Below are 17,127 nucleotides of genomic sequence, written 5' to 3'. Positions count from 1 at the left end.
AATCTCGGCCGCCGGACCCGCGGATCACCTTCCCCTGTGGCGAATGGAAATGCGCGCGACCATGTTTGCGGTCCCGCGAAGTGACGTACAGTTACGCCGTTTCGTGGGACAGAGTCAACCTGCTGCAGTATATGTACTGCTGGCGGTCGGCAAGTGGTTAACACGGTTTTTCTCCTGTCATTAAAAAAACAGCTATTACAATAAACCAGTGTACATGAGGCCTAGAAACTACAAGGGGATTAGCAGAAACACTCAATGGAGAGCACTCATTTTGTGGTAGCCAAAGAGCCAAGAAGTTAGATGAACTGACCCCGAATGTGATTTGGCTCACCAAACTCCACAGATAATTAAAAAATAATCCAAGACATTTCTGAAAATGTTATGTCAAAACTTGCATTCAAATACCTTACCTTAATTTCATAATTTTTGAAGAAAACATTTGCCTTGAAATAATAAATAGCTTCATCAATGATATCAGTGTCCTTGGCTAAAAACAAAAACAGAGTAACATTAAATGACTGAAATGGCATCTTTAAGTTTTCAAAAAATTGTCATACAACATAATGAGATAAAAGCAAAGGGATATATAACATTTTCACTGACGGGTATCAAAAACTCCTTTTATGATGCTAAACCAAACTTCGATACATAGAAAAAACCTGCTATTATAGTTCATACTGATATGATAAAAAACTTGTCATGTAGCTAACAGGACATACAGACACGGAACATCTTCGATAGGAGGATTCAGAGATATGTTATACAGAACTTTCTATGTGGCTAGCAGGAGACAAAAACAGTGCCTTGAAATTGTATTGAAAAGTATTCAATTTCATACCCGTTGAAATTTTCCACATTTTGTCATAATACAACTAAAAATGAAAATGTATTTTATTGGGATTTTATGTGATAGACCGTCACAAAGTGGCACATATTTGTGAAGTGGAAGGAAAATGATAAAAAAGATTTCCCAATTTTTTTTTCAAATATCTGAAAAGTGTGGCATTTGTATTCAGCCCCCTTTATTTTGATACCCCTAACTAAAATCTACTGGAACCAATTTCATTCAGAAGTCACCTAATTGGTAAATAGAGTCCACCTGCGTGTAATGTAATCTCAGAAAAAATACGGATGTTCTGTGAAACTCTCAGGCCCCGTTCACACTGGGGCGACGCTACTTTGCCGGGCGACCTCATAGGTCGCGGGGCGACCTCGGAGCGGCCGGCACGGACTTCATAACATTGAAGTCTATGCAGGTCGCCCCAAAGAAGCTCCGGACCCTTTTTCTAAGTCGGAGCGACTTGTGTCGCTCCTATTAGAACGGGTCCACAGCTTCTCTATGGCAGGCGACCTACGGCGACCTGTCAGACGACCAGGTCGCCCGACAGGTCGCCCCAGTGTGAACGGGGGCTCAGAGGTTTGTTAGAGAACCCTTGTGAACATCACAAAGGCCAAGGAACACACCAGATAGGTCAGGGATAAAGTTGTGGAGAAGTTAAAAGCAGGGTTAGGTTATAAAAAAATATCCCAAGCTTTGAACATCTCACAGAGCACTGTTCAATCCATCATCTGAAAATGGAAAGAGTATGGCACAACTGCAACCTATCGAGACATGGCCGTCCACCTAAACTGACAGGCTGGGCAAGGAGAACATCAGAAAAGCAGCCAAGAGGCCCATGGTAACTCTGGAGGAGCTGCAGAGATCCACAGCTCAGGAAGGGGAATCTGTCCACAGGAGACAGGACAACTATTAGTCGTGCACTCCACAAATCTGGTCTTTATGGATGAGTGGCAAGAAGAAAGCCATTGTTGAAAAAAAGCAATAACAAGTCCCATTTGCAGTTTGTGAGAAGCCATGTGGGGTACACAACAGACATGTGGAAGAAGGTGCTCTGGTCAGATGAGACCAAATTGAACTTTTGGCCTAAATGTAAAACGCTATGTGTGACGGAAAACTACTGTGTGACGACTACTTTCACAAGGCACTGTAGCTAGCAGGATTCAGAGATATTTTACACAGAACGTTCTATATAGCATACAGGATTTTCCATCTGACCAGGATTCAAAGATCTATTCTACAGAACTTTCTATATAGCTTGCAGGAGTCAGAGATACATTATAACCAACTTCCAATGTAGCTAGCAGGCTTAGGAGATATAGTATATTGAATAATCCATGTAGGTAGCAGGAATCAGAGATACAGTGCCTTGCGAAAGTATTCGGCCCCCTTGAACTTTTCGACCTTTTGCCACATTTCAGGCTTCAAACATAAAGATATAAAACTGTAATTTTTTGTGAAGAATCAGCAACAAGTGGGACACAATCATGAAGTGGAACAAAATGTATTGGCTATTTCAAACTTTGTTAACAAATAAAAAACTGAAAAATTGGGCGTGCAAAATTATTCAGCCCCTTTACTTTCAGTGCAGCAAACTCTCTCCAGAAGTACAGTGAGGATCTCTGAATGATCCAATGTTGACCTAAATGACTAATGATGATAAATAGAATCCACCTGTGTGTAATCAAGTCTCCGTATAAATGCACCTGCACTGTGATAGTCTCAGAGGTCTGTTTAAAGCGCAGAGAGCATCATGAAGAACAAGGAACACACCAGGCAGGTCCGAGATACTGTTATGGAGAAGTTTAAAGCCGGATTTGGATACAAAAAGACTTCCCAAGCTTTAAACATCCCAAGGAGCACTGTGCAAGCGATAATATTGAAATGGAAGGAGTATCAGACCACTGGAAATTTACGAAGACCTGGCCGTCCCTCTAAACTTTCAGCTCATACAAGGAGAAAACTGATCAGAGATGCAGCCAAGAGGCCCATGATCACTCTGGATGAACTGCAGAGATCTACAGCTGAGGTGGGAGACTCTGTCCATAGGACAACAATCAGTCGTATACTGCACAAATCTGGCCTTTATGGAAGAGTGGCAAGAAGAAAGCCATTTCTTAAAGATATCCATAAAAAGTGTCGTTTAAAGTTTGCCACAAGCCACCTGGGAGACACACCAAACATGTGGAAGAAGGTGCTCTGGTCAGATGAAACCAAAATCAAACTTTTTGACAACAATGCAAAACGTTATGTTTGGCGTAAAAGCAACACAGCTCATCACCCTGAACACACCATTCCCACTGTCAAACATGGTGGTGGCAGCATCATGGTTTGGGCCTACTTTTCTTCAGCAGGGACAGGGAAGATGGTTAAAATTGATGGGGAGATAGATGGAGCCAAATACAGGACCATTCTGGAAGAAAACCTGATGGAGTCTGCAAAAGACCTGAGACTGGGACGGAGATTTGTCTTCCAACAAGACAATGATCCAAAACATAAAGCAAAATCTACAATGGAATGGTTCACAAATAAACATATCCAGGTGTTAGAATGGCCAAGTCAAAGTCCAGACCTTAATCCAATCGAGAATCTGTGGAAAGAACTGAAAACTGCTGTTCACAAACGCTCTCCATCCAACCTCACTGAGCTCGAGCTGTTTTGCAAGGAGGAATGGGCAAAAATTTCAGTCTCTCGATGTGCAAAACTGACAGAGACATACCCCAAGCGACTTACAGCTGTAATCGCAGCAAAAGGTGGCGCTACAAAGTATTAAATTAAGGGGGCTGAATAATTTTGCACGCCCAATTTTTCAGTTTTTTATTTGTTAAAAAAGTTTGAAATATCCAATAAATTTTGCTCCACTTCATGATTGTGTCCCACTTGTTGTTGATTCTTCACAAAAAATTACAGTTTTATATCTTTATGTTTGAAGCCTGAAATGTGGCAAAAGGTCGAAAAGTTCAAGGGGGCCGAATACTTTCGCAAGGCACTGTATATTATAAAAGAGCGCTCTATATACAGTAGCTAGCAGGACTCAGGGATATATTATAGATAATTTTCTATGTGACTAGCAGGACTCAGAGTTTTCTTCTACAGGACTTTCTATCTATCTAGCAGGTTTATGTGATATATCATACATATAATCTTTATTATATACACAGGATTCAATGCACAATGGAACAACAGTCTTTATTTGCCATAAAGATCATTATTTTCTGCAATAAGAGCCACAATAATAATCACACTGCTGATAACAATAATGACAAGAGCAAACCCATGCATGGAATGGAACCACAATCTGTTCCTCTTATTTAAAAAAAAAAAAAAAAAAAAAAAACGATGTAGTAAGCAAGCTGAGACGTGAAACAATAGTGGAGCAGGAATGTGAAGGAAATCTTTGAAATGCTTTTGAATACTTACTTTCTCTAGGGGCAGGTCCTTTAAACTGGCTTCTAATTGGCAGCAATGCCATGTTTCCTATTAGCTTGATATCGGATTCCATTAATGTGGAATGGTAAGCCTGTAACAAACAGAAATGATATAAACATTTAAGAAGTCCTTGTCCACTAGTGCTCATTTTTTTTATTTTTTTTTTTATTTACAACTTGACATTTATGTTACTCTCTTTTTAAAATGGAAGCATGTAGTAGAGGCTATGAACGTGTACAGAAGTCTCCAAAGCTACAAATTACAATTTAGAAGTACAAACTCATTGGCAGTATGATTGTTTCCAATTTTACGTGCTGAAAGTGGTACCATTATTTTGCATGTAATTCTTAAGGACGAGCAGCACAGACCAACTATTTACATATGATTTTTTTTTTTTACTGTGCGTTCTTCTTTATAACATCTCGGGTATGATAAAGTTTGAAACACAAAATCATAAATTATAATATAATAAATATATATATATATATACACACACATATATATATATATATATATATATATATATATATATATATATATATATAACAGTAAAACTGCAGGAAAGGGCACTGGGGGGCAAACGAATGTCAATTTATTTTATTTTGTAATGTAATCCAATAGGATTACAATATATCAGTGTGTTTTGCTTTTCAAATTTGCCACGTCGCAGGAGACGGGGCTCACAGCATCGGGCAGAAGATCCGGCCGCCGTATGCAGCAGGGACACATCGCGGGATCCCGGGGACAAGGTAAGTAACCTCTACCAGGATCCAGCAATGCTCCCTGGCGGTACCCCGAATGTGGCTCGGGGCTACCGCTAATGGCACTGAAATTCCACCCCGAGCCACACTCGGGAATACCGCCAGGGAGGTTAAATTTGCCAACAACTATACATGCAAAGACCTCTTTAATCAATTTAATTTATAGTAAAGCTGAAGTTTAGGTATTATTTATTTTTTTCAGGTACTTATATAGCGCTGTCAATTTGCGCAGCGCTTTACATATACATTGCACATTCACATCAGTCCCTGCCCTCAAGGAGCTTACAATCTAAGGTCCCTAACTCACATACATACACAGTAGGGCCAATTTTTTTTATACAGGATCCAATTAACCACTTTACTACCAGTCACGTAACCTCTACGTCGGCTGACTTTGAGTGGTTATACCGGGATGATGCCTCTAGCTAGAGGCATCGTCCCGGTACCGTTGTTTGAAGCCGACGGTCGGCTTTCCGTCGGTAACGATCGATGCGGCTCGGGAGCCGCTCGATCGTTACCCGGGGGGGCGGGAGGGGACGTCCCCCCCCTCCCGCCGCCTTCCGCGGCTTTGCTCGGGGCTACCGTCCCACCGGGAGCCCCGAGCACCCAGCCGGCACGTCCGCCGGCTGGATGGAGTCCCGATGAATGCCGGAAACGGCATCGATCGGGTCTCCGATGACGTAACCCGGAGGCGGCGTCCATGACGTCACGTCCGGGTTACTGTGCTGCAAAAGGCGGCAGATTTGAAAAACGGCTGTATGCAAAAATGCCGTTTTCGGCGTTTTGCATACAGGGAAGTGTAGTGGAGGGGTCTAGGGTCTTTTAGACCCTCGATCCCTCCATAAAGTGTACCTGTCACGACATATTGCTGTCACCAGGGATGTTTACATTGCTTGTGACAGCAATAAAAGTGATCAGATTTTTTTTTTTTTAAAAAACCTGTAATAAAGTTTAAAAAAAAAGAAAAAAGAAATAGGAAAAAAAAAAAAAAAAAAAATTTAGCCGTCCCCGTCACCGTTAGCTCGCGCACAAAAAAAAACGTATACGCAAGTCGAGCCGCAAATGAAATCGCTGTTCAAACCACACATGTGAGGTATCGCCGCGATCGCCAGAGCGTGGGCAATAATTAAAAAAAAAGAGCTACACTCTAACTCTAAACTGGTAACCGTTAAATAAATTTAAAGCGTCGCAGATTGAGATCTCTATTGACCGTAGTTTGTCGTCATCCCACGGGGGGGCGCAATTTTAAACCGTAACATGTTTGGTATCTATTTACTCGGCGTGACATCATCTTTCACAATATACAAAAAAAATGGGCTAACTTTACTGTTTAGTATTTTTTAAATGCAGTGAAATGTGATTTTTCAAATTTTTTCCAAAAAAATGGCGTTTTAAAGACCGCTGCGCAAATACCGCGTGACAAAAAATTTTGCAATGACCGACATTTTATTCTCCAGAGTCTTTGCTAAAAAAATATATATAATGTTTGGGGGTTCTAAGTAGTTTTCTAGGAAAAAATACTGGTTTTAACTTGTGAACAAAAAGTGTCCGAAATAGGGCTGGGGCTAAAGTGGTTAACCTACCAGCATGTCTTTGGAGGTATGATTTTTTATTGCAAACAAAGACCAATGTAGGTATGTATATCTCATACCTAAGCTGCAAATTACTGTAGTAGTTTCGGCTACTACAGTGATAGCAGCAGTTTCCTTTCTGAATACTAACCACAGAGGGATTTGGGAGGGGGGGGGGGGGGAAGTGACAAGACTTTCTCTGATTAGATGAGGTGGGGTGAAATGGTGACTGGTAGCAGTACAGAGCCAGTGAACCCCCGTGGTTAGTAAGCAAAAATGCAGCCATTTGACACTGAACCCAGAATATTACTGCTAACACTATAGTAGCAGTGACTACTACAGTAAGTTTATATTCCACAGGATTGGTCAGGTATGATATATGCAAACTAGCAACGCACTAACCTGGACCAATATAACTATGCAAAAACAAATGTTTTTTTCATATTTATATTATATATATATATATATATATATATACATATACACACACACACACACACACACACACACACACACACACACGAACACTTAAAACTGAAGCTAATTTGGCTGTACTTCTATGGATCACAGGAGTGCTGTTTGTTCTGCACTCCTGTGACCCGTTTTCAGCCATCAGCAGCCTACAACCCACTTTCGGCTGACATCACAGAGCCGGTCCAGGATATGGTCAGGATCCACCCAGAACCCTGGACCGCCACCTGGCTCGGCCTCTCTGCAATCCGCTGGGAGCCTGAGTCAGCCCCTCCTGCCATCTCCACAGTCCAGAGCTCCAGTGAATGGACTGGGGCAGAGCAGAGAGCTGATGATAGTCTCAGCTTTCTGTGTAGAGCAGAGGGGGAAACTGGGCGATCAGCAGTGTGTGATCGCCCAGTTCTCATTGCAGAGCCGTCAGGAAAGCCCATACTTCTTATTAAAGGCGTCTTGCACACTGCAGCTTGAAAAAGCTCAGTACAGCATTTTTTTTTTTTACTAATCTAAAATCCAGCCCATTGTTTATAATGTGCCTGTACACACGGGTGTGTACTCAAGAGCTGTGTTTTCACGAATAAAATAATAAAAAAAAAAAAAAATAGAAAAATCTGTGCTTCCAGTCAGTTATTTGTGCCGGTACGCCCGAATAAGCATAAATACAACATTCTGGGAGCCAGAACGTGAAATTAGGATAACGTGCACATATGTGCATGCGAATATGTGCAAATATGTCCAACATAAACACCTGAAATTATGTATAAAATGCGGATGTGCAAACAGTAACATGTGCAAGAGGCCTAAATCATCTAGGCACTAGCTTTACATAGTTGTTTGTAGAGCCAAGATTGTACAATTAGTTTGTGTGAGCAGTTTTGTTTCTTTTTAGGCCTCATGCACACAGGGCGTTTGAAAAGCCAGTTCCGACGCCAGGAAGAAGCAGCTGTAAAAACGTGCTTTTAGGAGCGTTTTGTATTGGCGTTAATGCATGTTTGGGAGCCTTTCTCTGCCCCCTTCTATTTTCCAACCTCAAATCCAACTACTACAGCTTAAAAACTTCTGACGTGGCCTAACGCTGCTTTTCCAGAATGCACAGGTCCTGGGGTTTTTTACGGATTAAAAACACCTATTCCACTTACAGCTCCTAAAAGGCTGTGTGTACATGAGGCCATAGAATAGCATGGAGGGGCGTTTTTTAAGCAAAAAAAAAAAAAAGTCTGAAATTCCTAAAAACAGCTGTAAAACACCCTGTGTGCATGAGGCCTAAAACTATATACTGATGTTTTTATCTACTTTGTGTACATGATCTTTGTTTAAAAAAAAAAAAAAAATGTTACAAAAGATTCCCATAGCACTATGGGATAGCTAAAAAAACAGCACTGAGCATTGGACTGAGGTGGCTGATGAGGAATCAGAGTCAGTGCAAGGAGTCATTCGGTCATATGTAAACTGCAGCTTACACTACAGAGCTCTGTAACATATTTAGTAAAAGTGCTCAACACTCAAAGGACCCCAAATGAATGTGGTAAAAGCATTTATTTAAGCTCTGACAGTTAACTGACAGTTTTCCAGTCCCTGCTGAGGAAATGTGTCCCTACAGCATTATGCTTCCACCACCATGCTTCACCATGGAGCTCTAAGAACAAGTGTATTTCTACTTACATCAGGTTACAGATCATGTGACCTTTTGTTAGCACACAGGTGAGCTTTACCCAATCATCTAATTATGAGACTTCTGAAGTTAACTAGTTTTCTCACATCTTATTTAGGGGTTTCATAGTAAAGGTCTCTCTGTCATTATCGATGGCACAACTATCAGCCCATCCCCACATGCCAAGGTCTTAGGTGTTGTCCTGGACTCTCCTTCAAGCCCAACATCCAATCGCTGTCCAAATCTTGCTGCCTCAACCTCCGCAACATCTTCAAAATACACCCCTTTCTAACCATAGACACAACAAAGCTCCTAGTTCACTCCCTCGTCATCTCGCGCTTCGACTACTGCAATTCCCTTCTCATTGGCTTACCTATACACAGGCTATCCACCCTTCAATCCATCATGAATGCTGCTGCCAGACTCATCCATCTTACCAATCGCTCAGTGTCCGCTACTCCTCTCTGTCATGCCCTCCACTGGGTTCCGCTCACCCAACAAATTAAATTCAAAATACTAACAACATCTTACAAAGTCATCCACAGCCCCCAACTACGTCACTAGCCTAGTCTCAAAATACCAACCCAATCGCTTTCTTTGTTCCTCTCAAAACCTCCTGCTCTCTAGCTCCCTCGTCACCTCCTCCCATGCTCCCTTCTAGGACTTTTCCAGAGCCTCTCCAATCCTATGGAGCTCCTTACCCTTATCTGTCTGATTATCTCCTACTCTATTAGTTTTTAGGCAATCTCTGAAAACCCTCCTTTTCAGAGAAGCCTATCCTACCAACACCTAACAACTGTACCTCCATTTTCTCCATCAGCCCATCCCCCACAGTTATTGCCTTTTGTTTCACTTGACCCTTCCTTCTAGATTGTAAGCTCTAACGAGCAGGGCCCTCTAATTCCTCCTGTATTGAATTGTACTGTAACTGTATTGTCTTCCCTCATATTTTAAAGCCTCGTACACACGCAACGATTGTTGGCCGTGAATTTTTGGCCAACGTCCGATCAGCCGATTTTCGGCTTGTTAGTATGATGCTTCCGACAACCGACTCCGACTTTTCGGCCGAACAAAATCTGGTGTGCAGGCTACAAAATTTTTGTTGGCCGTCAACAGAACGGCCGATTTTCCGGGCATGCTCAGAGAAGAAAAAACACACGGAAAGTAAATCATCACATGACATCACTTCTGCAGTTGGTTGTTGTTGGCCGAAAAAATGTGTGTGCAGTCTAGAGCACATTCCAACCAACAAAACACTGGACAAAAGACGGCCGATCGGTCGGCCGATAATCGTTGCGTGTGTACGAGGCTTTAAGCGCTGAGCAAACTGTTGGTGCTATATAAATCCTGTATAATAATAATAATAATAATAATAATAATAATAATAATAGGGGGTGAATACTTATGTACACTTAAAATATAGGTTTATTTTATTTATTGTGTCTTAAATATGGTTTGTGTCATTAACCGGTTGCCGACCGCCGCACGACTATATACTGCGGCGGTCAGCCCCGGCCAGGCAGAGTGACGTATCGGTACGTCACTCGCCTGTCACTGACTTGCGAGCCTATCGCGGGCGGGCGCGTGCCCGCCGCGGCTCGTTCACAGGCAAGTCAGTGCGTGTGACCGGCGGACTCGATGTCCGCCAGTCACACTGCGATCGCTACTGTGAAGGGAGAAAGACAGAGCAGCTTGTGTAAACAAGCTGCCTGTCAGTTCTCCCTGTGTAAAAGTAAAGATCTGTCCGTTCTACTATGTAGAACGGTTGATCTTTGCTTTTACACCAATAGGAATGTCCCTACACAGTAGAAAGCACGCCCCTAGGACACACTTAACCCCTCCCTGTCCAATAAAGTTAACCCCTTCCCTGCCAGTGTCATTTTTGCAGTAACAGTGCATATGTATAGCACTGATTACTGCAGTAATGTCACTGGTAACCCCAAAAGTGTCAAAAATGTCAGTCAAGGGTCCGATCTGTCCGCCGCAATGTCGCAGTACCGAAAAAAAAAAAAAATCGCAGATCGCCGCCATTACGCGTTAAAAAAAAAAACACCAAAAATGACAAAAATCTTTCTCTTTGTTAGTAAACGCGATAACTTTTGCGCAAACCAATCAAAATACGCTTTTTGCGATTTTTTTTACCAAACATAGGTAGCATAAAACAAATTGGCCGAAAAATGTTAAAAAATTTTGATTTTTACTTTTTTTTTTGGGGAATTTCATATAAAAAAATGTGAAAAATATTGTTATTTTTGCAAAATTTACGCTCTTTTTTTGTTTATAGCGCGTGATCAAAAAATCGCACAGGTGATCAAATACCACCAAAAGAAAGCTCTGTTTGTGGGAAAAAAAGGACGTCAAATTCGTTTAGGTACAGCGTCGCACGACCGCGCAATTGTCCGTTAAAGTCACGCAGTAAAAAAATCGCAAAAAAACCCCTGGTCCTTTAGCAGCCAAATCCTCCGGGGCTTAAGTGGTTAAATAAAAAAAAAAAAAAAAAAAAGCTATTTTGCACCTTCAAAGCCATAGGCATGTTGTGTACATCACATGGTACTAAATGTGTACTGACAGTTCTGAGACCCGGTCTAATGGGTTCCTGTTGGAATCATCTGTAGGATTAAACAGATTTGGAGCTGTGTAAACGTGTGCTCAGAAAAGGAGTGGATACTATATTTGGAGAAGATGAATATAAAGCAGAAGGCTGACACAGTGAGAATCATTTCCTGCCTGACACATCAGGTTCCCCTTTCTGCCAGATCTGTGTGAACACTAAAGACGACTATTTACACATCAAATTTCTGCAGATTTTTGCAGAATTGGCCAGAATTTGCTCCATAATTGGCACCACCTGGGCTCAACAAAATGTGATTTTTCAAGTAGCTTATGAAAGCAGCCCCTTACCGCCCTACCTGAACACTAACATATAGCTGGTCATGGCTGTACACACGCTGCGCCAAAACATAAACAGCATCTACGTTCTGGCAGGTTGTGTCGCTGCAAAACATCTATGGAGCCACACCAGAACTGCACTGCAACCACATGCAACACGTGTGATTGGGGAGCAGTAACCGGGTTAAATCAGGTGGTGAGGAGGTGAAATATGTCCTCACCTCCGAAAAGCAACCCAAGCATGGATCGCATTTAAGAGGGGCGGTAGTGCGTGCTGCACTTGTGAATGAGCCCTGAGAGCATTCCTGTGCATCCCTATAGAACGGCGCCCTCTATAGACAGATTCAGGGAGATGTCGCTCTCTCATTGACCTTAATGCTGCTGAATCTCTATGGCTAGTGAGGAATCTCTATGGCCAGTGAGGAATCGCTATGGCCAGTGAAGAATCGCTATGGCCAGTGAGGAATCTCTATGGCCAGTGAGGAATCGCTATGGCCAGTGAGGAATCTCTATGGCCAGTGAGGAATCTCTATGGCCAGTGAAGAATCTCTATGGCCAGTGAGGAATCGCTATGGCCAGTGAGGAATCGCTATGGCCAGTGAGGAATCTCTATGGCCAGTGAGGAATCTCTATGGCTAGTGATGATGGAAGTGACATCTCATCTACAGAGGGATAGACTCCTGGGCTGGAGATTTCAGCACATTGCCACCCATCTGACACCAGCCTAAGGCTGCTCTGTAAGCAGATCCTGAGAGATCACCTAAAGAGAATCCATTAGATCCACTCTTATTACATGAGAGAACATGGCCTGTCATAGTACTTGAAGGGGGGTACACACACTATCCGATCACCCATGGGGTGTGCTCGGTCATAGAGATGGGCCTCGCCCGGCACTTCCTGGCTGGATGATCCATCTCCGGGAGTCCCTTGCTACCTGAAGCCGCCACTGACATAGAAGAGGTGGCCACCGATGATTGCTCCCCTCCGATCACTTACCGGCATGATGACGGTGTTCGGGTGAGGAGAGGCTCCCAGGTAAGCGATGCTGTTCAGATACTTCCGCTGTCCCACCCTGACACTCCGAAGCAGGAAGTGACCGGACGCGTGACAATACCGCCGGCAACCACTAGAGGCAGCGACTGCTGACATGTAGAAGAGACTAGAACGATGCTGTCCTGTGTCCACTGGGGGGCGCATGGATCCACACTTACAGTGCTACAGAACTGAAAGAAGGAAGTATGAGGCTAAGCCTGCTGCCTTCACACCTGAGCAGAGTCTATTCTTCCTGATTTTTGAAGCCTGCTAGCAAAGGGTCCTTTCATACGAACGATCCGATCAGATCCGCCTGTCAATTTTTTAGGCGGATCTGATCGGATCTTCCATGCATCCCTATGGGGCAGCGGAGACATGTCCGCTGACCCCCGCATCCGATCCTGTCCGTTAAATCCGGACGGATGGAAACCCTATTTTCCATCCGTCCAGGGGATCGGATTGGATGGGATCGGATGAAAGTGGACAGGCAGTCTGATCTCATCCGATTCCCCCATAGAGATGCATGGGGCTCTGACACCTCCCTCTCCGCACACAGAGCGGAGACGGAGCTGTCACCTGCCTGCTCAGCGGGGATCAGTGTATCGATCCCCCACTGAGCAGCACGGAGTCCGCCGATGGAGCGGACCGTGTGAAAGGAGCCTAAAGCCTCGTACACACGCAACGAATTTCCGCCGACCGGTCGTCCATCTTTTGTCCAGAGTGGTGTTTTGTTGGTTGGAATGTGCTCTAGACTGCACACGAGTTTTCCCGCACGACAAAATTCTACTTCAGAAGTGATGTCATGTGTTGGTTTGCTTTCTTTGTGTTCTTTCTTCTCTGAGCATGCCCAGTCTTGCTCATAAGATCTTTCCCTGTCGAAATCTGTACTGACTGCACGAAAATCGGACGTGTTTTGACGGAGGACAAAAATTTTATAGCATGCACACCAGAATTTTTTCGGCCTAAAAGTCGGAGTCGGTTGTCGGAAGCATCATACTAACAAGCCGAAAATAGGCAGATCGGACGTCGGACGAAAATTCCCGGCCGAATTTTGATGCGTGTGTACGAGGCTTAAGGGGCATGGGATGTCAGCGGAGACATGTCCACTGACATCCGATCCTGTCCGTAAAATCCGGATGGATGGAAACCATAACCCTATAAAACTGGGCAAATATTCATCTGATTTATTTTGTTGTTTCACAGCAATTCGCTGTGAAATTAATGTATGAAAATTCTCTTACAACTATGTTTTTTTTTTTTATGTTGTTTGTTTCTGATCATGCGCAGTCTTTCTTTTCTGATTTTTCTTGTATGAAAATCGTACGAAAACGGTACACAATAAACGAAAATCGTTCATTCTGTTCCGTATGAGAAAGTTTGTTCCTTCGGAAATTTTATTTTGCAAAGTCAGAATCGGATGTCAAAAGTTGTGTACACACTATACAAAAATCGAACGATCCTGCCTTGTATGGAATTTTTCTTCAGATTTTCTCATGGTGTGTATGGGACTTAAAGGTTAACTCCACTTTAGTGGGGGGGGGGGCAAAGTAGCAAACAAAAAAATAAATAAATAATATAGCGCATACAATTACAGCACAAGTCATACTGTAATTGAATGTTATTAAATATTACCTTTCCCTTTCTATCTGTAGGCGCTGTAAGTTTCTAAAAATGCAATGCAATATGGCTACCTGGAGCTGTTCTGTACACAGAATGTATACTGACCACACCCCAGAAACGTCTTTTCCTGCTTGTGTGATTGGCTCACCAATTTTCTCAGAAGTCTGCCTAAGATACAAGTCAGATTTCTGGCATCCCCTGCAACAAAAATGTCATTTTTGGTGAGATACTCCCAATAGTAAGGGTCCCGCCACACTGGCTTTCCGCCTGGCGGACTCTGTTCCGCTCAGTGAGGATCGATCCGCTAATCCCCACTGAGCAGGCGGATGACAGCTCCCTCTCTGCTTACTCTAAGGAGACAGACCTGTCAGATCCCCGCTCCCCTCTATGGGAGATCGGATGAAAATGGACCGCCTCTCTGTTTTCATCCGATCCGATCCTCCAGATGGATGGAAAATCACTGTTTGTTCCCCTGTGCTGAGTGGGTCCAAGGCCCCTTTCACACAGGCGGACCGTTCAGATCCGCCTGTCCGTTTTTTTGACGGATCTGAACGGTCCCCCCATGCATCTCTATGGGGGATCAGATGTCAGCGGAGACATGTCCGCTGACACCCGATCCGATCCGTCAAATCTGGATGGATGGAAACCCTATTTTCCATCTGTCCAGCGGATCGGGTGAGAACAGACCGACGGTCCGTTCCCATCCGATTTCCCCCATAGAGATGCATGGGGAACTGACAGCTGTGTCTCTTCACACAGCACGGAGACACAGCTGTCATCCTCCTGCTCAGCGGGGGATCGGCGGCTCGATCCCCCACTGAGAAAAATGGAATCCGTCTGATGGACGGATAGTGTGAAAGGAGCCTAACAGTAGTGGTTTTATAATTATCAATCAGCTGTGCACCTGTAGGCTTCTAATGAGGAAAGCTGCTGAGCCTGCATCCCTTCAGACATGTTCGGATGTTGCACACGGGCTTTTCGATCAGGTCCGCCTGTCAGTTTTTTTCAGGCGGACCTGATCGGATGCTCCATGCAACTCTATGGAGCAACAGATGTCAGCGATGACATCTCCACTGACACCCACCGATTTCCAATCAGATCCTGTCCGTGAAATCCAGACTGATGCAAACCCTATTTCTTCAGAATAACAAAAGGTAGGAATGTGCAACAAAGGTTGTTATAATCTTTGTAACGTACATAGATCACCCAGAGGGGAATGTTTTTATTTCTTAACAAAAGTGGAGTTACTCTTTAAAGCCTCGTACACATGATTAGATTGGACAAATATTCGTCAGTTTTTTGTTGCTAGTCTCATACCGAAAGTGAAGAGGTTGCTCAATATACGAAAAGTTTTGTATGACAGAATACAACTTTGGAAGTGATGTCATGTGTTGAATTGTTTTGTATTTATTCTTTTGTTTCCGAGCATGCCTAGTCTTGCTCTTACAATTTTTTTTTCAGCCGAAAACTGTACTAGTTAAACAAAAATATTTTATAGCCTGCACCTTCAGCTTTTGTCGTCAGAAAAGTCGGAATCGGCTGTCGAAAAGCACTATACTTATTCAGAAAATCGGCAGATTGTTGGTCGTATGAAATTTGACTTCCAATTTTCTTACCATGTGTACGGGCCTTTAGGCTCCATTTACCTGTAAGTGTTCCATGGATGCATTTTTGTACACGTTCATAGAACACACACTACCTTTGTGGTGCTATTCACTGTTAATGGCATCCCAAACGCAGCCAGCAGGCATGTTTTTAGTGCACAGGAAAACACACAAAGCTGAATGTCCAAAAAAGGTACAAGAGCTTCTTTAACCTCCCTGGCAGTCTGATTATGTCAGGATTTCTGTGCTAAAAGTGGTACATTGTTTTGTATAGAAATCTGTTGCTTTATATTTTAAAACTCACCTTCCCCTGCAATCCCCCGCCGTCCTCCCGCTGTGTGCTCGGCTGTTGCCAGCACCTGTCTTCCGCTTCCCTTCCCTACAAGCGTTGCGATGCAGGGGATGGAACCGGCGGCAAATTCAAAAATGTAAATACACCGAATAACATGATACAAAGTTGTGATCCTAACGGATTACACTATATCATGCCATTTCACCACAGGATTTCACCTGGTGACTTTTTCAGTGCCCTGCCTGTGCTTTTCCAGTTCATTGTGCCTGGAAAAGTGAGAACGACCATGGTGTCCAAAAAGCGTTCTTTTTGCACAAAAGTGCTTTTAGACGAACTGGAAAACAGTGACAGCGAAACTGAGTTACTTGAAAAACTGAGCGATAGCGATTCGTGTATCATGCCATTTCACCACAGGATTTCACCTGGTGACTTTTCCAGTGCCCTGCCTGTGCTTTTCCAGTTCATTGTGCCTGGAAAAGTGAGAACGACCATGGCGTCCAACTTTTTGCACAAAAGTGCTTTTAGACGAACTGGAAAACAGTGACAGCGAAACTGAGTTACTTGAAGAACTGAGCGATAGCGATTCGTGGGAAAATTCGTCATCAGGTACAGAAAGTGACGACAGCGACGATTCTGATGTGTTTCTGGCACATTGCTCCGTTGGAAATTGTGAAGAATCATTTGATATATTTCCCAAATTCCACAAACCATGTGCAAGAAAGAGACATCAGAATCATCGCTGTCGTCACTTTCCGTACCGGATGACTAATTTTCCCACGAATCGCTATCGCTCAGTTCTTCAAGTAACTCCGTTTTGCTGTTGCTGTTTTCTAGTTCGTCTAAAAGCGCTTTTGCGCAAAAAGAACACTTTTTGGACGCCATGGTCGTTCAAAATTTTCCAAGAACAAAGCACTGGAAAAGCACAGGCAGGGTACTGGAAAAGTCACCAGGTGAAATCCTGTGCTAAAATGG

General features: G+C 43.4%; 1 protein-coding gene across 1 annotated transcript in view; it reads right to left on the bottom strand.

Moving 5' to 3' along the window:
• Positions 1–12,745, bottom strand: part of ARPC3 (actin related protein 2/3 complex subunit 3) — a 30,786-nt gene extending 18,041 nt beyond the window's left edge. Inside the window, exons 1-3 of the mRNA XM_082243304.1 lie at positions 12,604–12,745; positions 4,259–4,358; positions 411–487 (exon numbers count right to left, since the gene is read on the bottom strand). Coding sequence (XP_082099430.1) covers positions 411–487; positions 4,259–4,358; positions 12,604–12,609 — 183 coding nt within the window. The 5' untranslated portion in view covers positions 12,610–12,745. The remainder of the gene's footprint in view (positions 1–410; positions 488–4,258; positions 4,359–12,603) is intronic.
• Positions 12,746–17,127: the final 4,382 nt, after the last annotated feature.

This window comes from Pelophylax lessonae, assembly GCF_965119305.1.
Source record: "Pelophylax lessonae genome assembly, chromosome: 1".
NCBI classification, from domain to species: Eukaryota; Metazoa; Chordata; class Amphibia; order Anura; family Ranidae; genus Pelophylax; species Pelophylax lessonae.
Note: the sequence above shows the minus strand (reverse complement) of the source record. Positions and strands in the feature narration are given on the sequence as shown.